At 37.8% G+C, this 23,296-nt stretch overlaps 1 protein-coding gene across 2 annotated transcripts in view; it reads right to left on the bottom strand.

Annotated features, from left to right (window-relative positions):
- Positions 1-6,225: 6,225 nt before the first annotated feature.
- plce1 (phospholipase C, epsilon 1) overlaps positions 6,226-23,296 on the bottom strand; it is a 119,941-nt gene continuing 102,870 nt past the window's right edge. Inside the window, exons 32-44 of one of the 2 annotated variants that reach the window (XM_034708760.1) lie at positions 20,335-20,453; positions 19,018-19,135; positions 17,911-18,048; positions 15,805-16,095; positions 15,484-15,647; positions 14,096-14,357; positions 13,865-13,983; positions 12,407-12,535; positions 12,089-12,280; positions 11,634-11,828; positions 11,321-11,533; positions 10,559-10,776; positions 6,226-8,528 (exon numbers count right to left, since the gene is read on the bottom strand). In XM_034708760.1, the coding sequence (XP_034564651.1) occupies positions 10,603-10,776; positions 11,321-11,533; positions 11,634-11,828; positions 12,089-12,280; positions 12,407-12,535; positions 13,865-13,983; positions 14,096-14,357; positions 15,484-15,647; positions 15,805-16,095; positions 17,911-18,048; positions 19,018-19,135; positions 20,335-20,453 (2,114 nt within the window). In that variant the 3' untranslated portion in view covers positions 6,226-8,528; positions 10,559-10,602. Of the gene's footprint in view, positions 8,529-10,558; positions 10,777-10,972; positions 11,534-11,633; positions 11,829-12,088; positions 12,281-12,406; positions 12,536-13,864; positions 13,984-14,095; positions 14,358-15,483; positions 15,648-15,804; positions 16,096-17,910; positions 18,049-19,017; positions 19,136-20,334; positions 20,454-23,296 lie in introns of those variants that run through there. The other variant, XM_034708761.1, reaches the window with a different exon arrangement.

The raw sequence follows: 23,296 nt of genomic DNA on the forward strand, positions 1-23,296 counted from the left end.
ACCATCTTTGCTGTTTAGCACTTATGTTCATTTGTGTTATTTGTTGTAAGGTACACTGCAAAATTATTGCTTATATCATAGCTAAATGTCTACTTAAACATACATTGATGTTTTATCATGTCTTCGAACACCAGGTACTGCGGTTGCAACAAGGGGTTGTGCCTCATCACCTTCAATACTAAGGGGCTGAATCACCCAGCTAAGAGAAGGAATGTTTGTCATTCTTAAAGTCTAAAAACTGTGATATTGCATTTATTCAGGAGACTCATGAAAGATCAGGAGTATAAGAAATTATGCACTGGGTGGGTCGGTAAAATATACGCATCAGGTGGTACTGGTAATAGTAGGGGAGTGGCCATCCTGGTGAACAAGCATCTACCTTTTAACTTAATAAAGGAATATGCTGACACTTCAGGGAGGTTTATTTCAGTTCTAGCTGAAGTTCAGGGTCAACCTGTTATTCTTGCTTGCATTTATGGTCCTTGTATCAATGATCCAGAATTCTTTCCTGGCATAGAGAATGAATTACATGAATTCGGTAATTTTCCTATTATCATGGGTGGGGACTTTAACAAAGTAATGGACTCCATATTAGACCGAAAAACCCCAGCGTCCACAATCTCAGTCGGTTAATGTTTTGAAGGAACTATGTGAGGGTCTGGGAACATTAGACATCTGGAGACTGCTCAACCCAACCACGAACGACTATACATTTTATTCACACCCACATAATGTATACTCAAGAATTGATTACTTCTTAATATCACAAAGCATAGTCCCATTTGCCAGTTCATGCACTATTGGTAGCATTTTATTATCCGACCATGCCCATGTTACACTAATAGTAACCCCTTTTGCCAAAACACAGAGAACCCCAAGGTGGAGACTTAATTCTAGTTTATTAATAGAGTCCAGCTTTAAAGAGGCTATAAGAAATGAGATAAACTACTTTATAGCAGATAACTCCCCAAGCTCTCCATCAGCAGGAATACTGTGGGAAACTCTAAAAGCAGTTCTTCGAGGTCACTTTATACAACATGCATCCCAGAAAAAAAGGGCAGCTAAAAACGCACAAGTAGCATTAGAGGGAAAAATTAAAGAAGCAGAGACCAATTTTAAGTTGGATATGTCTTCCCCTAACTTATTGCTGCTATCTAGGTTGAAATATGAATATAATTTGAATCTAAGAAAGTGGAATTTGCACTGTTTAGAGCTCGTCAGAAACAATTCGAAGAAGGAGACAAGGCTGGGAAAATGCTGGCTAGATACGTTAAAATTAAAGCACTGGCTTGTGTCATCCCGGCCATCAGGGACTCTAGTGGTCAGCTTCATTCTAACACTGAGACAATTAACAATATATTTAAATCTTATTATAAGGACCTCTACTCATCTGAACTTACAGTTGGTTTTGATGAGATTAAACTTTTTTTGGCCGATCTGCATCTACCAGCCATCTCAGAAGAGCAACAAAAATCACTAGAAGAGCCTATCACCGTTGAGGAAATTAGTGAGGTTATTCAAAAACTACCAAATAACAAGGCCCCAGGTTTGGATGGCTATACGGCAGAATTTTTCAAAACGTACGTGAAGGAGATCTCACCACTCCTATGCAATATGTACAATGAATCTCTTAATTCAGGCTCGCTACCTCCAACACTCTATGAGGCCCTGATAACACTGATCCTTAAGAAGGACAAAGAGCCTACAGACTGTAAAAGTTATAGGCCAATATCATTGATTGGACAAGACCGAAAAATCTTGGCAAACGTTTTAGCTAATAGACTAGACAAAATCATCACCCACCTCATACACCCTGATCAGGTGGAGTTCATCCATTCCCGGAACTTCTCTGACCATATAAGGAGATTCATTAACATTATGTGGGCCAGCCAAGATACAAATTCCCCCACTGCGGCTATTTCATTAGACGCCGAAAAGGCGTTCGACCGAGTCGGATGGCCCTTCTTGTTTAGCACTCTGGAGGCCTTTGGATTTGGAGAGGGGTTCATATCCTGGGTTAGACTAATGTATTTAAATCCCCGGGCGTCAGTTCTTTTTTTTTTTCAATTAGGGTTACGATTAGGGTTAGGGTTCCGATTAAGGTTAGGGTTAAGATTAGGATTAGGGTTACAATTAGGGTTAGGGTTAGGGTTACAATTAGGGTTAAAAAAGTGTCAAAAAAGGGTTTTTAATTCTCACATCCCGCTGGATTCCTGAGAGATCCAATTATAGGAGCTTGTGGATCCTTCTTCCTCACCAAACTTCATGTTTATTGAGGTAGGGAGAACGTTTTATTTGTGCACCACATTACAGTGATTTGTTTTATTTGAAGTGTAAAAGAATTCAGACAATTAAGCTGCAGGATTAGTAGGTTTTAAACCTCTCACATTTAATTTGATGACTGCATAATTTTGCATTAAGGAGCTCAACAGAGGGTACTGTACCATCAGTGATATTTAAAACTGAGTGCTTCTTATTACCCAGAGTTACTGGACTGTACAAGAGGGTAATGTTTCAAACGGTGTCAGGAGGGAAGGGCACGCTTGAGCCGCTATTATTGATTCTGCTAAATATGTTGATTATGTCACTGAGGAGAAGGTAGACAGAGCTCAGCACATTCAATCACAAGCATAAAGCATTTGATTGGCAAGTGAAATATATGATGTTAGAAGGAACACTTCTTTACATTTAACAAAAAGCTGATTTATTGCATGTTACTCATGCTAAGACAATTTTCCCTCATAAATTCAGTTGATACAAAGTTTGCTGAGAGGTTGCATTAAAAATAGGATCCTCAAGATTCTATTTGCCAGCATGCACAAAATTGGGACGTTGAGACTGAGGCAGTAAATACAGGTATTAAGTCTGTGCCCTGCACTGTTTTCCTGCGTATTAAATCGTCTCTGTGGAAAACAGAGATATTGATTCATCACATGATTTAAAGTCAGAAATCTGATGACTTTACTCAAAAAGGACCAAATCCAATTCCTACCTCACAACGATCAAGCTTACTTACAAAAATGAAAAGGGGATAGACTTGTTAAGGGAGGGCTGAGATGTAAACCATCGCTATAATAGCTCTCTCTCTCTCTCTCTCTCTCTCTTATTCTCCTCTATCCCTCTTTCCAACCCCAACTCAGTAGAGGCAGATGTCTGTCTAATATGAGTCTGGTTCTGCTTGAGGTTTCTGCCTGTTAAAAGGAAGTTTTTCTTTGCCGCTGTAACTAGCTAAACAGTTATATCAATCAATCAGTCTTTATTTGTATAGTGCCAAATCACAACAAACTATTTCAAGACACTTTTACAAGGGACAGGGAGCTCAGGGACTCCCAAAAAGATATATGGTTAGTAACTTTAATGGAACAGGGAGAGTTAAAGTAAGTGATGACAACATATTTATATCAAACGTTGTATGACAGCTGAAGTTTAGAGACCAATTTACAAATCAAACAACACTACCAGTGCCCTCTGTCAGAACTCACTCCAACCCACTCATTTTCAGGTTAGCAGGTTCAGGAATCTGTTGATACTCGCAGTATAAAATGAACTCAGCTCTGTATTTCAGTGACCCCAACACCAGTGTCCCTCCCTCCCTCCCTCATCTGGACAGGTCCCGAGATTAAAGCTGTCCAGGCCAAGAGCAAAAGGATGTTATCAGCTTTCCACACCTGGCTCAAATGAGGGGCCATCTCCAGAAGATTACCTCTTAACCACACCAGGCCAGGAGGCACAGGTACAAGAGAGGCTCTGACTCACCAAAATATAGTTTTGAAATTATTTATGATCAAATATAGTGGAAGATGAATCATTGCCAAACTTTTAAAGTCTGTGTATTTTAGTAGTGTGTGTCAGGTGTTTGTGACCAATGTAGTTGTTATTATCTTAATTAATTAGTGCTGGTGTGTCGCACCTGTGACTGAAACATTGTTCTATTACCAATGTGTTAAATACTTGATTGTGATTGGTCGAAACAATTGAAGTCAGGTCATTTAAAACCGGAATAATCGATCAACAGTTAGCGGTGACTATTGAATAGTATTTTTGCTTTACTCTGAATTAAACCATAGTAGGAAGAAGAAACAGGAAGTGAAGCATGTGAATAAATCATATGCTGTATAAATAATGGAGGTAGTACCCGTGACGTCACCCATCTGTTCCTGAAGCCGATCGACGGCGGCAGCCATATTGGAAATCCGGAACTCAACCAGGCAGAGTGTGACGTAAAGGGGTGGAGTTTGAGACTCCTAGCCAACAGCTATGTGTTCCCGACCGTGAGTCAAGTCAGTCATGTCCTTATTTGGGCAAAAACTCGTAAAAAATTCACCCCCGTACAGTGTGTGCTGATAGAGAGATTAGCTACGTAGAGCCAAGCCGTTTTTTGAACCAGGCTGTAAACATGTTTATTAATGCTGCAAAGATCGTTTTTTTCCCATTCATGTCTATATGGTTTCCGGTGTTTCTGCAGCCATCGATTCTCGATGAATTGCAGTTTATAACACTTCTGCATGGGCTTCATAGTTTAAGACCAGAGGTTGCAGCTTGGAATAAATAGAGCTCCATTCAAGAGTTTATCTTGGACACATAGAAGCTTGACACTGTGATAAATATTATATTTTTATTGTGATTATATCTAACATATCCACCAACTCTAGTCCATATAAAAATTCAAGTAAATAGACCCATGTTCACTTGACAGCCACATAATAACAGAGATAGTGGATGTTAAAGGGTATACTGCACATTTTATGGAAACAACAGAGTGCTGTAGAGGAACACAGTCTGAAAACAAATACAGTTTGTCATATTCAGTGGATAATATGAATACAACAGAAACTTCTCAATGACGTTTTAAAGTCAGAGTTTTGTCCACATCTATGACAACTCACTAAATAACAGGCATAATAATAAGATGCTGTTTACAGAAGGATGAGTATTAATACACTAAACTATGAACATATGTAAATACATTTGAGTAAAGTACGGGCAGCAGAGTTTCTCTTCTCAACTTTTAAAATAAATTAAAAAAAAGGACATTTTAAACTACTTACAAGAAATCATACAAACAACAACAGAACAAGAAAGTTGCCAACCAGGGCTTCACATTTAAATAAATAATATCCACACATTTGTCTCAGGTTTGAACACATTAAGAAATGTTACATTCAGAAATGAGGTCTACAGGTTAGAGAAGAAGGAAACAAGAACACAGCTCTGACTGAAGGATGTAACTGAAGATAATTCAAGATTTACAACTAAACAGAACATTTCCCTTTCTGCCTCACACAGTTCCATCTGCAGGGTAGATTTTTTCATAAAAACTACGCTTTTTTATTTTATTTTTATTTTTTTTGCCTCTTTATGTGTCAGTCATGAAAACAAAAGCTGTAAGGTATACAACATTTACAGTGGCGTCTGAGCTGTGCTTTCTTGGATCACAGTTAGCCTTACGTCTCACTGCCTCACCTCTGATCAAAGATGAAAACACGACAGGGTCAGGGGTCAAATGAGAGCCACTGGTAGACAATAAGAACCCTTAAGAAGTGAACTTTTCTATTGCACTAAAATACACACATCATGACTAAGCAGTGAGGAAAAAAGTATGCTAAAAAAATGAAAGGACAAAGTCCAATTATCTTGGAGTGTGGCAACATTCGTCATTTAACCAACCCAAATCCATTATTTTACACATTATTGTAACTTGAATTGAAGCCTTTCATGTTTGCTGTTTGATAGAGCATCTTCCGCATCGTTGAGTAATTTATTCTCAACAGTAGTTTGTTCAGGATGCTGTCATTTAAGTTTGACAGAGAAGACAGAACAGATCTCACAATGTTCAATACATTAATGTTGAGTAGTAAAAATGTGGTTTGTAGTAGTTGTCTTGACTCCTTGCAAATCAAGCCTATGATCTCAGGTTTCTTTTCATATTCAAATGACACAAAATAATTGTCTCTGGATTTAAAAATCTTAGTGGGATTTTTTTTTTTATCAGCAATGTACACTAAAGCCCCGTTTCCACCAAGCGGTTCAGTTCGGTTCGTCTTAATACAGCACGCATTTTGTGGGGTTCCCATTCACTAAAACCGGGAAAGGTCCCCAAATTACCGAGCCGTACCATCCCACTTTTTGGTACCTTTCTGTTGGGGTGCCAGACATACCGATCCGACCCCAGAAGGTGGAGCTGGAAACACTGCAGTCTGTTGATTGGTTGAAAGAATCGTCACTTCCTGTGCGACAGCGGTAATAAAGAACAACACATAACCCCGCCATGTTTAAATCTCCAGTGGACTTCGGGAAGATAACTGTTTTTGTTTGGAAAATAGCGTCAAGAAACAGCATTCCATGGTCGACCGCGGAGGTGCAGACTTTCCTCGTGTTTTTCCTCTTTGTTGCATTTATTCGCAGAGTACACTGTGTCGCGCTGCCATGACGTCACGCTATTACTGGCTAACATGCCGCCCATCAAGTAGGGCACGGTTAGCTGTGGAAACGCAAACAGGATCAGGTGTTACCGATCCGACCCGTACCAAACTGTACTGATCCATACAAGACCGCTTGGTGGAAACGAGCCATGAGAGTAAGATCTATGTCTTAATACATGAAATTTCCAATAAAACTGTTCACAATCTTGCCTTATAAAAATATGGAAATGTTTCACATCAGAGCAAAAACAAAATGGAAAAAGGCCCCAAATAAATCAAGTTTGACTCAAATTTTAAAAAGCAGCATTTAGAAATAAAGAAAAGTCTACTATTATTGACCATAAGTCAATACTAGTAGTAAATATACTGCGTTTAAAATCAAGAAGAGGAAATGTGGGCTCATAAAATTAGTGAAATGCAAATCATTTAGTTAAAATATTTTAGTTAGGGGAATTTTAAAGATCAGGTTTAATAAAAAGAAGAGGAATTTAAAACAAATAACATTTTCTTGTGCTTTTTTTCAAAACGTAATTCCTAACTGGGCTGAAATTCAAGGTAATAAACATGATAATCATAATTTAACCATCTAGTAACAACTAAATCTTTGTTATGTACTAGACAGTAACACAAAAAAGTCAACAAAAGGGAAACAAATGTGCAAAATGCTGTTTAAAGAAGACTCAGAGGTGTTCTCCCTAAAGGATTTTAGTGCTGCAACCATCACTCTTCTTCTTCAAAAAAGGATGAAACCAAAAGAATGATAAAATATATAAAATATGTAGTTTTATCCTGACATTTTTATGAACCTATTTGAGTGGCTTTCAAAGCAAGATGCCTTTTATTTTAGGGATTCTTATCAATAATGATCATCCTTTGTGAAACAGCCTGTGGTCCTCAGAGATACAGCTACAAATAACCAGAAAATAAGAGCAAAGTTGCAACATTGTGATGAATTAATTGCATTTGCACTTTTTTAACATTGTGCGCTCACACTTCCTTAGAATGCTGCTCATGTCTCGTCACCTTTAGGGTGGAGATAGTAGTGTAATAAATCTGAATATTGTTTTCTCTTTCTGTGAGCAATGTTCATCTACACTGCCCAAAAACGTACAGTACTGTGAAACTGGAAACAGCAAGAAAAGAACCAAACAAGCCAGCTTGTCAGCCTCCTTCACGATGCCCTCCGCCTAAAGAGCCCCTCCCTGAGAAAGAGAGAAGGATACTGCTCCCCCCCGTCTATCATATCTCTCCTTTCATTTTTATGAGCAGATCTCCTTTTGTCCACTGTGTTCTTTGACAGTGAGATAGAAGGGATTCTTTTGAAGCAAATACATATTGTTGTCATCTAATAAAGCCCTTTACTCAGTGACAGGGCATTGACTGTCATGGAGATCCATAATTAACTCTTTTTATAAGAGTCTTAGTTTGCTGTGCTGCAATTTTACAGTCTTATTACTTATTAATAAGAGTAATTGTTGGGAGATGGGGAAAAAACTGGGACATCCAAAGGCAAAACTCTCTTTGAATCTGAGTCAGGGCAGGGTCCTTTTTTTCTTACAAGTTGCTCTTTTCTATTGATAAAGAGACTGATTTGTGTCCCTGATCACAAACACAGCAGCTGCCTCTGGTCCTATAGGCTACAACCAATAAATGAGATCCAGAGCTTCTCGCTCACTTTGACCATCATTGCTCTAAGGTAACGCCCAGTGGGACTTACAATCAAGAAATCTATTAAACCCCCGACATTCAACCGAGCAAAGGGGCCGAACTCAGCCGCCAGGATCAGACTCCTTTAGGAGCGTGTCCTAGAATTTCCACAACATGCCAGACCCTTGCTGGTCAACTATAGGAAAGGAGACTTATCCAAGTTTCAGAAGTAGTCAACAAAGTCTTTCTTCTCCAAGTTTCATTTATGGATCTTCCAGTTCCTGAGAAAATGGAGCTTCCAGGATAGGGGGGTTGGAGAGGAGGTGGACAGGCTGGCAGGTTGGAGTGGGCCCCTGAGTGAAGAGGAGGAAAAGGACGAGGAGGCCTGTAGCAACCTCCCAGACCCAACTCTGCCCTCTGCCACCCATGCCTTCAGACCCACAGCAGCAGACAGATACCCTGCACAGGATGAAGAACATTAGGACTTTAAGAAAGAAATCAAACTGAGCCGTTAAAACTCACACTTTGTAAAAACATAGTAAGTTGTTGGCACACTGCTGCAGACAGATTCAATAAAACGTATAAATGTTGCTAAACATGATATACATTATACATACATATAAGATATTGTGGGATAATATGTAATGTAACTGTGTAACAATGTGTAACATTTACAATAATAATAAAGATTTGGAGGTAAAGTCAGAACTTTTAATCTGTGCATCTATTTTATCTGTCTTTCCTAAAGGTTTCCACAATTTTTGAGGAAACGTTTATGTCTGTTTGAAGTTGCACATTTCTGCATATGCCCAAAAAATGTCATAAAGTTTTCAAAAACTTTCATCATAAGTTTAAAAACTTCCATTAAAAAAAAAAAATTATTCCCCTAAATTTCTTTGAAAATCTATTTAAAATCCCAAAAGCTTCAAGGAATGTCTTTCAAATTTTTGTATGAAGTTTCCAAAATTTCTGTGGATGATTTTTGAAAACTGCTAATTGTTTCTGAGAAATTCACTGAAAACTGAGATGAAAATTCCTTAAAGGTACTTTCACAAATATTTTCATTGAAAATGTCTAAAAACTCTGGAATGAAAGATATCCTTTTTTAAAATAATTTCTAAAATTCCAAAATGTATTCCAAAATTCAAGTTTTGAAATGACTAGTACAAATTTAAAAAGTTATATTCAATTTTTTTTAACATTTCTTAATTTGCATCACAAATGTCTTAAAATTTCGCAAAGTTTCCAAAATATTTCATTGTACATCATCTTCCCTAGCAAGTTTACAAAATGTTGAATGTTCCCACAAATGAAAATAGTGTTTTCATTCAATTTTACATTGAACATTTCTGTGAATTCTTAAAGGTTTTATGTCCACAGTATATTTTGTAATTTCTGGAAAATCCCCCCCGAACTGTAAACATTTTATTGGAAATTATATTGAAAATTTGCAAACATTTGCAAAAATCTCCCAAATTTCCAAAGTTTGATAGATTTTAAACATTTTTGTTGAAAATTCCTGATATGAACTGGATAACAGATTCTTTTTTTTTGATCCGTTCATACTTTTCACAAAATGTTTTTAAAGATCCTTCATATTTGCAGATCTATTTCAACCTTCCTGCAAATATTTTGTTGAACCATTTATACTTTTTCAGAAGAATTTTTGATCCAATCAGAGTTGTTTATTATTATTATTATTATTGTTTATTTAAGCCTTGTGCTTTTAGTATCTGTAAAAGAGCAATTGTTTGACCAAAACAGATAATTGTCTACATAGGATGATTAAAAAGTGCATATTATATTTATAAAGATTAGTTAATTATGGGATTTTAATTGAGTTAAGGAGGTTCAAGAACCTCAGTTCAGACTAAAATTTTAAATAATTCAGTTACACCCTTAACTTCTCTTTTAGGTGTCAAGCACAGTCTGAGGATGCTGGGTTGTTTAGTATTGACAATATACTGGTTAGAGTATATATTTAGCATCTACATACCCCCAAAGTTTTTTTGGATACTTGTGTAGATAATGAATGCATGAACAAGTTGTGACACATGTTGCTCTGTCCCCGCTACGCTCCCACTGTCTTTATTTCATGTTCATGTTTTGTTTTAACTATGTACAGAATGGTATGTCATCCTATGGGGCCCATATTAAGTATGTATGTTTGGTTGTTGTTTAAAAAAGAGAAACTTAATACAAAGAAAATTATAAAATAATTCAATGACAGTTGTAAGAAAAAAAAAGTGAGTTTCATGCGTAACTAGGATTTTAGTAACATTCCAGATTCAACAGAACTCCTTCCCATTTTTAGTTTAACATAGTTTAACATTCAAATTACAAACGCTTCACTTCATCAAATTACACGCTTGCATAATCAAGTTTTAAAAAGTGACACACAAAAACCCATTAACATGTTTTTAGATGTTTGTGTTTTAACTGACAGATTGGCATTTTGTGATGTTAGCTGTTAAGACAACATACAGTACCTCTGTTGCCTTTCCATGCATAGACACCAGGTAGAATGTGAGCCTCACTCCTGGAGCTCAGTTAGAGCCACACAGCATGCAGCTCTATCATCCTTACTCTGGGCAGGTCCATCCACTCCTCCGCCGCCACTGCCAGTCGTCATGCTGCGGCTGCGACTCGTCAGCTTCTTCAGCTCACTGGCAAAGGAAATTACTTTCCTTTTGTCTTCCCGTACCACCTGGGAGCAGAAAATACATTCACTGAAACACTCAAAGACACAACATATCTGAAACTAACTATGCATGAAATAATTGTTTATGCTCAATGTGTACACTCTTTTGTAATTAAAAATGTTGGAAGAAAGAGGAATTAAGAAAATGTTACCTTTTATTAAACAAGGCAGATTATTAAAAAACGGATTATATACAGACATATCAGCACAAAAGACTTAAATATATTGTGACATAAAAAAATTCAAACATTACATAATTCACAAAACCACACTTTTGACACACAGTAGATCATGCAGAAGTTAAAGCATGCAACATGAAAATATTAGGATGAATAAACAAAAGACAGGTAATCGCAAGAATTGCACAAACAAAGACTTTTTCTAGTTCAGGTGTTAGTGAAAGCACTTTAAAAGGAATGTCTTACACAATCATATAAACAGGAAACTACAAAAGAAAAACATAAAACCATGCACAGCATTGTTATGTAACATAATAAATAAAATGTAAAAGCTTCTATCATTGTAAATCAATCACCATGTTTTGTGCTACCTGCTCTTTGAGCTTTAGAATGAACTTCCCCGCACCCCGCCAGCGGTTCTGAGCTTGATAGACGCACTCGTGATCAAGCAGCAGACGCTGCATGGGCTTGGCAGTGGAGGATTTCTTAGAGCCAGCATCCTTAGTCACTTCCTCCATCAGGGCGTAGTCACATGGGTTGGGATTGGATAAGATGCTGCAGGAATACTTTGCCTTTGACAAAGTCTGGTCGAGACAGAGAACATGGAAGAATCAAGTTTGGTGACTTAAAGGTTTTTTGTAAACATCTGGAAAAGATACAGATGCATGTCTCGACTGTCCTCACCTGCTGGATGATGTCCTGTGCTGTACTGTAGCGTGGGGCCCTGATCACAGTGTGAGGTTGTTCAGGGGAAACTTCATGGACCTGGACGAAAAACATATCGTCCTCTGCTGCTCCTCCTCCCCCGTCTCTACCTCCAACTGTCACCTCCTCCTCCCCCTCTTGCAACGTGTTCTTCTCATTTAAGCTCTGCAAGAACTAAAGCAAAAGAGACGGTAAAAATATGCAGCAGAAGTCAGCATTTCAGAAACCTATGAGGTCTGAGGAGAGGAAAGGATTAGAGAAAACCTGAAATAGATGTTCTGAATAGTTTGTGTTTCTAAAATGTTTTGTAAATTTAAATGTAAACCCACAAGGGGGAGCCATAGTCTGTGTAATACACATCGAAGTGTCCAGTGTTTTCTGTGGTAATAATGAGGTAAACATGAGGGGTCTGTGCTCTCTGTGTGTGTGTGTACCTCCTCTCTGGTTTTGAGGCAGATCCTCCCCACATATCCCTCTTCAGTGTTCCAGCTTGAGATCAGTCTGACCACCTCCTCCTCGGGCGCTAGAGGACGATGCTGGGCGCTACGCTTGACCTCACTGCGCTCCTTCAAGAGAGGAATCCTCTCCTCGCACAGGAAGTACTCTGAGGGGTTTCCTGCTAAGATCTGTGAGGGAATGAGAGGAGAGATCATGTTTAGACAAATGGATAAACAGAAATCCCTGTACATGTTGGACAGTACAAAGGCTGCATCTACAATGTTAGATAATCTTCAATCCACATGTCTACAGACCGTGTCCAGCAGCTGTTTGGCCGTCGTCTGTTCTGTGACACTGAACACAGTGAAGGGTTCAGGACCGGGCGCTCCGTACACCGTCACCTTTTGCTGATGGGATGCACGTTTTTCCTCTGAGCTGAACAGCTGTGTAGAGAGCAGGAGAATAAAATGTTGTATTATATGAATTTCACATCCTAACTATTAGACAGTGGTGTTTTTTAGTAGTAGAAAAGTATCAAGTTAATTTACTTCGATAGAGGTAAACTGGCATAAGAGTCTGTGCATGTTGGAATGTACTGCTGTGGTTGTAGTTAAGGGTTGAGCTAGTTTAAACTATGTTGTATACTGGCGGGTAGTCTTAATTTAAAGTAGCACTTCATGTTTTATAAAAATAATCATATTTCACACCTTTACTTTCTTGTTAAAACATGCTAATCTTGCATTAGCTTAGACCAGGGGTTCCCAAACCTTTCAGGCCACGACCCCCAAAATATAGGTGCCAAAGACTTGCAACCCCCCCTGCCCCTTGAAGTGATTTAATGTGGCTTGATTTAGCTGGTCTGCAGAAACTGAGTCAACCTGTATGAGCATGTGGCTGTGTTTCCTGTGCCGTTATGAATTAAACTACTGCTACTGATGCTTTTGACAATTAAGTGTTCACTAACTCTGAACTTAGGAGTCATCTGGCAACAAAGGTATTTTCAAGGTTTTATTTCAAGTTTAGCTAATATTTTTGTTGATATTTTCTACTATAAATGGATAAAATTGACTATTTTTAGATTGCAATTCAACTTTTTTATTGCATTTTTGGGGGTATTTCTTTGTTCACCACAAGTTAACAAATTAAATATAAGTAATAGAAAACCAACAAGGCGAAGAAAAAATAAATAAATACAAAAAAATTGATAATAATAATCAACAAATAATAATAATAAACAGTACAAACAAAAAGGAAGATTAACATAAGAAAACAAGGTAAATAAACAAAAATAAATAATAATAATAATACATATTTTTAGATAACTTAAAAAAAAACTATTCGGGATGACATTTCATGACCCCCTATTTGTGTCTCACGACCCTGCAGGGGGTCCTGACCCACACTTTGGGAACCCCTGGCTTAGACAACCAGACAGTTTTCCCATTGATAACAAATATGTAATATATTTTATTGTTTCTTGCTCAAGCCGTGGGGTAATTTTCTCAACCAGTGAAAGAGCAAATTCTGTAGGAAAATTCATAAACATTAATATTGGTCGCTATTTTGTGGACAGAAAGAGCAAAAAAAGTCAGGAAGTAGCATTAAATGGAAAAAAAACTGAGCCTCTAATTTGTTGTAGTGTGCAATATTTTGGTAAATGTACTCAGTTACTGGAATCTTTGTATTTAAAAAGTTCAAGATAGAAGTTTTTTTTAATATTGCATGAAAATGAAGTATCAAATGTCACCCTAATCCTTTGAATTTGGTCTTACCAGTGATGAGGGAGTGGCGCCCCCTGTGGGACTTTCCTCTGTTCTGCGGCTGAAGATAAACAGGCTCGAAACCTCCAGTGGTTCATTATGCTGTGTCCTCAACTGGACGTGTCTATAACCTGAAACAGCACAGAAGAAGATATGTTTTACTTACAAATGCACTGATTTAAAAACTGTTATTTTTTCCCATCATTCCTCATCAAGTGGCAGCAGTGGTGTCTGTTCTCATACCCTGCTTGAGGGCTTTGATAGGCAGAGTCCTCTGAGCCGTAGTCTGAGAACTGTTATTCTCCACTACAGCAAAGCGCAGGAAGCACATGTCCTCAAAGTGCACGCTGAACGTAAAGTGCTCGCTCCACATGGGGTTGAGGGTGTTGCGGTGGATGGGTTTGGTACGGAAGTGGCAGCTGTCCACGGGCATGCCCAGAACGTCCACCTCAAGGCAGGGGCTGCCTGCGGTGTTACCGGGACAAACGTTCTGACCAGAGACAACCTGGGAGAAAAATACTCAGGGTTATGATTTTTTTTTTAACAAGGTCTGCTGTCGGAAAATAAAGCTGGGAGTTGTTTTCATCCAAAACATAAAGGAGAAGCCAAACATCAGTGAGTTAGGTCACTCTGACCTGCCAGCAAAGACTCTATTTCAGCTTCTTCCAGTCTCTTTCTCTCACACAGACACACATGTAAACTCACAGAGGTTTTATAAGTGTGAGATCATCCGTCTGTTTATACTGATGGCTTTACCAGACCTGTGCTCATGTTGCCTGCAGAGCAGGAGCAGAACATCTGAATCTTGCAGATGATTATGAATGTTTGAAGATAAACAGTCAACTTAAGGGCAGCAGTTAGGCATAATTTCAAAATTTGAGTAGATTTTTTAGTGTCCCTTCATAAACTGGACTCACAGACCTTCAGGACACACTGCAAAACTCAAAACCCTCTTCATATCAACAGAATTAGGACTAAAAATGTGCTGCTTTTACATCAAATTGAGAAATTTGCTTTAAAAAAATATAAATTGAAAAAAAATGAAAATTAGATGTTTGCTTTTGCAGTGAGAATACAAAGATAAATAGTTGAGTATGTGCAGATCCGTACAAACCTTTGATACCATAAATAATTTTCACACACTGACAGGACAGTCAATAAAGTCAGTGCAGACAGAGTGATGGTTCATATAAAAACCTGGACATACTGCAAAGCAGAACTTTTATGAGGTTTCTGTTATCATTCAGTGTTGTGAAAATGTAACTGGGTGGCCTCCATGGCTGTCAAATAATGAAAGCAAATACAGTAAAATAAAATCAATAAAACTGTCCAAACACAACTTGCAGCTAATTTAAGTACTTTGAAGAATTTGTTTATGTCTGTGCAGAGTGTGCAGGTCTGCCAAAGAGGAGAGAATGCAGAGCAAAGACATGCACATCCACATTGTCTCTTCAAAAACTCATGAATTAACATTTTTTATTGAGGTCTTTTTTTTGCAATTTATTGATTGTAAAAATGGACCAAACTTAAAGGTGTGAATCTAAATTTGCGGGGATGAAAGTGCCTATAGGAAACTTTTCAGTTGAAACTGGCTCATCCTCCCCCCTGCTAAATTTGTCATCAATACTCACAGTAAGAGAGTAGAACGCTGGGCTCATTTTCTCCACATCTCTCTCCATGGGACAGAACTGCTGATAGAGCAGACAGCTGCGATCCCAGAGCACAGGCGGCTTCAGGACATAGCCACAGCCGCCATTGGCCTCAAACAGAGCTGTGTTCAAATGCATGGGCAGGTCTGGAGGAAAGATGAAATAATTTATGCTGAATTCATGTCTTCGTTATTTAACGCTAATAAAAAACTCTTCATTGGTGACACAAACTTTCCAAACGATGGAAAGTGACTTTTCTTTAGCAAACAAAGAAATAACAGAGTTTCCTCTCACTGTCCTTACCATCAGTCTGGTAGTTTAGCGCCACCAGCTGTATGCCGTGCAGCCAGAAGAGCAGAGGGTTTGGGTTGGTGGAGTCGATCCTGGTGGCTGCTGGGTAAGTCCTAAGCAGCTGGCTCACTGTGTGCTGGATCAGCTTCTGGGAGTAACGCCGGCACAGGCGCTTGGCGGCGTTCTCGTTGACAGATGAGATATGGTAGCACTTGGGGGTGCGGATGATGGCGCTGAGAGAGGTGGGGGGGTTGAGGATGGGGGACGTCTGTTGCTCCTCCCAGCTGAGTCGCTCAGCGCCACCTGGAGGGAGGAGAAGGAAAAAAGACATTTAAAGGCCATGAAATCATTTACTTTAGTCAGCTTTTATATTTGAGAGACATGGTCCTAAATGTTGATCAGGATAAATCAATATTTTATTTTCTTATAATCTTAAGAAACAGAGCAAAGACTTTCATTCAACAAACATTTATTCCAATGCTTGTTAAGCTGTAAACACTAATTTTGAAGTGTGGCTTCAAACTATGTTTTGTGATTTTTTTCTTTTTGCCCTTAAATTCAACATTTAAATGATTTTATTTTTTCTTTCATACTTTAATGCTTTTTTAGCGTTAATATCTCTTATAAGTCTAGCAAAATTCTTAAAAAAATCAAGGACTTTTGAAAAAAAAAATGCAGAGAAGGAAAAACTCAGCCAATATTCAGATCATGAGACGCAACAGCAGGATTTCAATCCACTAAAATTAAACGTGGGTTTGCAGTCTTTGATTCAAATACAGTCATAACAAACACTCCTCATGTTGTGACTCATTCTGGTGTTATCTGTCTCTATTAATCACCTTCTGACTACTCACAGATTATTTGTTTAACCTGCTTTGCACTGGGAAAAATGTTCAGCTGCTCATCATATCATGATCTTAGGTGCCTCCTTTTCAACAAAATATCAGAAAACTGTCCTGATTTGTTTTCCGTGTCTGATGAAGATAGACTTCAGTAACTGTTTACACACAAAGTGTTTCAGTTTGCTCCGTTTATGTTAAATGCTGTTCAGCAACATAGGGGCACACTCTATGTCTGATTTAGTTGTTGTCACTGTCAAATGTCTGAAGTGTACCTCTGTGCTTTTGAATTACTTTAGGTCATTGCTGGACATGTGCAGTATTGTAACTGCACTTCTTTCCTCTTTTTTTTCCTTCTCCTTCTTATGTTGTTGCTCCTATTTTGTTTTGTTTTTGTAGTGTCTTGTAAGTCCATATGGGCTGGGCACCTCTTCACCTTTCAATCTACTTCAAAATATTGTGTAATTTTGTGTTGAATCCATGTTCTTAGGAGTCTAATATTTTCCTTATTTTACTGTTAATAATATTCATCTCAAGTGCAATACCGGGAACTGTGGAAACTTTCATATAATAATAATGATAATAATGATAATAATAATAATAATAATAAAAATAATAATAACTTTATTCATATAGCACCTTAAAAAACAAATGTTTACACCTGTTTGAAAAACAAAGCGTAGAGTACACAATTTGACAGACAGGGAAGAGAAAATTTGATCAATGCAAAACAAAATGCAATGCAAGAGGTTAAAGGGAATACACTTCAATTAAACAGTATGGAGTGGTGTGACAATGGACCAGTAAATCATTGTTGAGAGTTCTTTCAGGATAAATAGATAAAAATAAATGAATAAATAAAAATAAATAAAAATGGAGAAGTAAATAAAAGCATTAAAAGGGCAATAAAAGAGGTTTTCAGGGTAAAAGGACGGTAACGATAATGCGCAATATCTTAATCAAAATAACTCTTCTCTCTACCTGACTGTATATATTTGACATTTGTTTTATATTATTACTGTATTTTTTATGTTTATCTTTTATACATATTTTCTTCCTGTTTTTATCTTATTTGTATTTATAACATGCACCTTCAGGAGCAGCGCTTCTATTTTCATTGTACACCTGACAATGACAGATAAAGGCTATTCTATTCTATTCTATTCTTAATCATATTTCTGAACACATTTCCATCCACGCTCCCTAAATCTTATTTACATTTTATAAGATGTTTTTGAAAAACATATAAAAATAGAGCAAACACACATAAGTATATTACCTTTCCCAGGGGTGCGGCTCTGGGCCATGACCTCCCCTGTTGTGCTGCAGCGAGCCGGAGCGTTGCCAAATATGGACTTCCTGCTCTTTCCACGGTCCTTCCCTCTGCCAGAGCCGGCCGGAGACAGCGTGGACAGGCCTGTGTTCCCACACACACACACACACACACACACACACACACACACACACACACACACACACACACACACACACACACACACACACACACACACACACACACACACACACACACACAAACACACACACAGGAGGCAGACAAAGAAAAGTGGTCAATAATGTGACACAGACTGACTGGAGACGGCGCACTCATTACATCAGTATCTCTCTCAATTTGTTTCTCAAAATCCAGAACTCATTTTCTCTAAACGCGGTCGCTTTCTGTCATAATGAGGAAGTTGCTCTTTTCCCAGCCAGACACCACTCAGAGGACATTTGTTGATGTCTGATTAATGTCGCCTCTTCAAAATTCATTCCAGATTTTAAAATGTGCCATGAATTCTCTGAATGGTGATTTTTTCTTCTTCTGAGATAACAGGAATGTTTGTAGTTGAGTTTAGTTCCTCTTCAACCACTTCAGACATCAGGCTGCAGTGACCAGCCTGAGGTCCATGGAAACAGTAAACAAATAAAAATAGCTGAGGAATCACAGACAGGTTTATAAGAGCAAATGTCATGCTTAAAAAAAGAAGAGGAGAAAAACACCGGAGACAAGATAAGAGCTTGATATTTAAGGGATTATAAAGAAACAATTGAGACAATGTAAGAAAGGAAAAAAGATAAAACCCAATAAAGAGGGATTATGAGAACTTTTATAGGAGTACAAAAAGCAAAACTGGGACAGCTTGGGGACTAATCATATCTTTCCCATGGGGGAGAAAAATAATCTTCATCTTAGTGGGTGTCCTGTGTGGGAGAGGAATGGAGTGTAACAGTGAGGTATTAAATGTCTATTTATGAAAAAAAATAAGGAAAACATGGGGAGAAGTTTGACCCCTTACATGCTTCAGAGATTTTTACTGAGGATGAATCTGAATGAAGAACTAGAGGAGGAACACAAAGTAACAGTGAAAAATGGAATACTTCTTACCGGGGAATTTGACAGCCTGACAGTAGATGATGAGGTCGGACAGCTCCTGGGCAATCTGTCGACTCTCCTTCTTGTTCTGAGGAAGGTAAAACTCCTCACCTAGCTCCATGTCAAACACCTGAACACACAGTGGAGAGTGGACATGGAAAACGTGGTTTTACTTGATGAGACAAACATTTACATTTGGAGCAGCTGTTGCACTTCATTCTCTTATAATTCTCTAATAATACCAGTATTGATGACCTACAATTACTGGATTAAATACAGTCAAAATACCCACTGGCTAGTAGCTATGCAACTAAACTCATCTTTATTTATATAGAACCTCTTTTTACATTCAAGCATGCAGCCCAAAGTGCTTCACAAAAGAACAGAGAGACAGAAACTAACAGCGATAGGTAGAAATGAAATACACTACCAGTCAAAAGTTTGGAAACACCTTCTTATTCAAGGGTTTTTATTTATTGTAAACACTGTAGATTAATACTGAAGACATCAAAACTATGAAAGAACACATATAGAATTATTTAATTAACAAAAAAGTGTTAAACAAAGCAGAATATGTTTTATATTTTAGATTCTGTAAAGTAGCCCCCTTTTTCCTTCATGACAGCTTTGTACACTCTTAGTATTCTCTCAGTCTGCTTCATGAAGTGGTCTCCTGGAATGGTTCCTAATGAACATGATCCTTGTCAAGAGTTCATTTGTAGAATGACTTGCCTTCTTAATGCGTTTGAGACCATCAGTTGTGTTGTTCAGAGGTAGGGTTAGTACACAATGCATAGCCCTATTTGACTACTGTTGTAATCCAGATTATGGCCAAACCAGATTGTTTCATAGTTTTGATGTCTTCAGTATTAATCTACAATGTTGAAAATAATTAAAATAAATAAAAACCACTGAATAAGAAGGTGTGTTTAAACTTTTTACTGGTAGTGTACTTCAAAATAAAATACAACTATTAGAATAAAATCAATAAAATAAGATCTGATAAATAGCAGAAAATTAAAATAGCATACAATAAGATAAAACAATTAACACCAAATATGCTAAAACAATGGTAATAATGCAGTCTAGGGCTAAAAAGAAATTACTTCTTCTGTTTACTTTTAAAAACACCCAGAGAGCTCAACGTTTTAATGTCCGGAGGCAGAGATTTCCACGGTTTAGGGGTTTAAAAATATAAAGGTCTCTGGCCGGCACTTGTGAGGGACACCATAGGAACATTTAAACAGGCTTTTAAATAATATTTATTCTTATTTAGTTATGTGGACCACTTTCAAGCTGTTAGGTCAGTTTAATAAAGTCATGTTTTACCTTTCCTTTGCTCTGCGTGGTGCTATCCGACTTCTTCATCCTCTTTGGTACTTCATCAACAGGTTGCTCTTCTTTGTCTACTGAGCTCTTCCCCTCTGGCTTGTCATCCAGAATGTTATCTGTTTAAAAAAAACAGTTAATTATAAAAGTGCTAAATATACTGCTCAAATGAATTCAGCTTCATTTAGAGTCATATGCAGAATGCAAAAAATATTGATGCATTGATGAAGTGCAAATAGGGCAGAGCCTGCAGCCGTCAGGTTGAAATACCTGCTAATTAAGCAACTCCATCCCCAGACAGATCTCTCTTCAAGGCTTAATTTCTTCTACAGAACACACTTCATGATCCACAGGAATGCAATTCCCTCACATCAACTCCAATCCATAATTTTTGTGAGTCAGCAAAGCAGGCAGAATGAATAAAAATGATACACTGGAGTTGGTGTGACAGTTGATATACAGTGTGTTTAATTCCCAGAGTGACATTAGCAGTAAATTTAGCATCTGGGAATCTTCTTTTAACAACTGTTGATAAGAGAAAGGCTGTTTTTTTTTTGGTGCCTAATAAAGTCGGAGCATCACGTCGAGCCAGCAGTTTCTTTTTTTATTTTTTTATTCTTTCTTTATTGAGGAAGAGCAAACACTTTACAGTCAGTAGTTATTCTACAGCAGAATGTAAGATGTATAGTAGGTAAAACATACTTGATAGTTCTACAGCAATTTAGCTCTTCAATTATTATTGTGTTTTTTTTAGCAAACTTAAGACATAAAAAAGAACATGGGGTGATTGTGTGTTAAGGGTATAGATGGAAGAGATTGCAAAAATCAAATAAAAAGCAAGCCAAAGATAAAATATGAATTAACCATATCTTCACTCCTTCACTCTATTCAGTCAGATGAAATCTGGCCTCACAGGTTTAACATATTCTGTCCATTTGGACCAGCTTCTGTAAAATCTTTCCTTTTGAACCTTGAGGGAGCATGAAAGCCTTTCCAGAATATAAATTTGATTTATTATTTCAATCCAGTCATCAATATTAGGGGGATCAGGTTTCAACCATTTGCTTGTGAGAGCTTTTTTTCCCTGCTGCCAAAAGAATTTGAAGCCAGCAGTTTCAAACATTGAAAATGTAGTCTATACATTATTTTTTAACAGAGAAACTAAGTTGTATAGTGAGCGGGATAGTGCTACATAAATTAAGCGTTCTATAAATCAAATATACAAGCATATCTAGCATGAGTTTTGGTCCGATATGTCAACATACAATCAAGTATGATACATTTTTTTAAAAGAATGATTACAACAGTATGTTTTCTAATACTACTTGTAGATCTGTTGAGTTTATTTCCAAGTAGAACCTTACCAAACCTCCTTCTCATTTATACCCAGAGCACTTTTTATTTACTGTAAATGGAAGTAAAAGTAGGGAGGTCTTCCCTTACTCCTACACACATTCATTGCTGCCAAAAACCCACAACTTAACATATTAGCTTAAAAATTGCAGAAGCTTTTATCACAGGAAAAGTTGTCTGACTACTGACTCTTGGAATCACTCCTCTTGAAACAGCTTTGACCTTAAGTGTCAGTTAGTTAGTAATCAGAAGACTGAGACGCTCCAGGCTGTGACTTGAGGATGTTACTTGTAAAGAGGACATGGTGATGCAGATATAGACAGTTAAAGGAAGAATGTTTTTTTTTTTTCTTGCTGTCTTATTTTTCTTTAAAAAAAAAAAGGAAGTTCGAGTTACAATGGTGCCACTCTATGAGGTGTAGAGCATGGGAATACTTTTTAAAAATTCTGTGAGCGGTAACTTCACTGACAGGGACCATTAGAGGGCAGGGGGATTCGGGGAGAGCAGTTGTGGGTCTGGGACCGGGGAAGGGTAGTTTCCCCTGGTCTGTTGTTTAGTGTGGGGGGCAGCGTGGGGCCTGAGAAACCAGATGGCTTTGTTTTGTTTCCCTGATGAGCCTGCCCAGCCACTGGCGAGGTCACAGTACACAAATACGGTATGGAGGGAGGGAGGGAGGAGGGGAGGTGATGTGTCTGTGGTAGTAAGGAGGAACCATGAAGACAGCTAAGAATAAAAAAAAAGATGGAAGTTTTGTTCCATTAGAAGTTTCTGTTGTTGATGTCACCCATGATATGGAAGGTAGTTTGAAAAACTGAGGCTAGGATCTTCAAGCAGGATGTCTTAGAAGACGTTTTAAACATGCTGACAAATCACAAACAAGACACAAGCTCACTTCAAAATCACCTCTAAAATGTCAAGGTAACTCTTACACAGTGTTCGTGCTGATGGAATTTTATATGGATTAGAAGTGAATGATGGAAACACAGAGTGGATATTAACAAAGTCACCTCACTTTGCATACACAACTTAATAGACTGCTGAAGCAAGCTTGATGTTCAAAGTGTTTGTTGCTATTATCTAAATAAAAAAGTAGTGATGAAACAAACACACTTGGTTTCATAAACTATCCAATGTTTGGCATTTATAAGTGCTAAATGTATGTATTTTGACTTGGGATGGATATTTCAAGCCGAAATACTATTCAATAATCACTGGCATCTTTTCAGCGATTACCCGTTAGCAAGCGGGATGAGGTGCTGTTAACAGCAGGCACTGGGAGCGTGTGTCTCAACCTTCACGCCAGTTTTTCTGTGAGGCAACAGTGTGGCGTGTATGTTTACATTTTACAGTCATGCTCATTCTCTGCAGTGTTCTCTGTTTCTGAATCGCACATCACGACACACGAATTTCCAATGACTGTTGCTAATGTTTTCGGCCCTATTTAATGCAGTTAGCATTCTTCTGCTTCTGTTATTAATGCAGTTAGCAAACAATTTTAAGATGCTCTGTAGCCACCGTCTGGCGGGAATAGCATATTACAACCAGACACCATGGAAAACGATGAAAAATTATACTTTTAAAATGAGCTAATATTTGTAACTCTTCCATT

This window comes from Notolabrus celidotus, chromosome 18 (genome assembly GCF_009762535.1).
Source record: "Notolabrus celidotus isolate fNotCel1 chromosome 18, fNotCel1.pri, whole genome shotgun sequence".
NCBI classification, from domain to species: domain Eukaryota; kingdom Metazoa; phylum Chordata; class Actinopteri; order Labriformes; family Labridae; genus Notolabrus; species Notolabrus celidotus.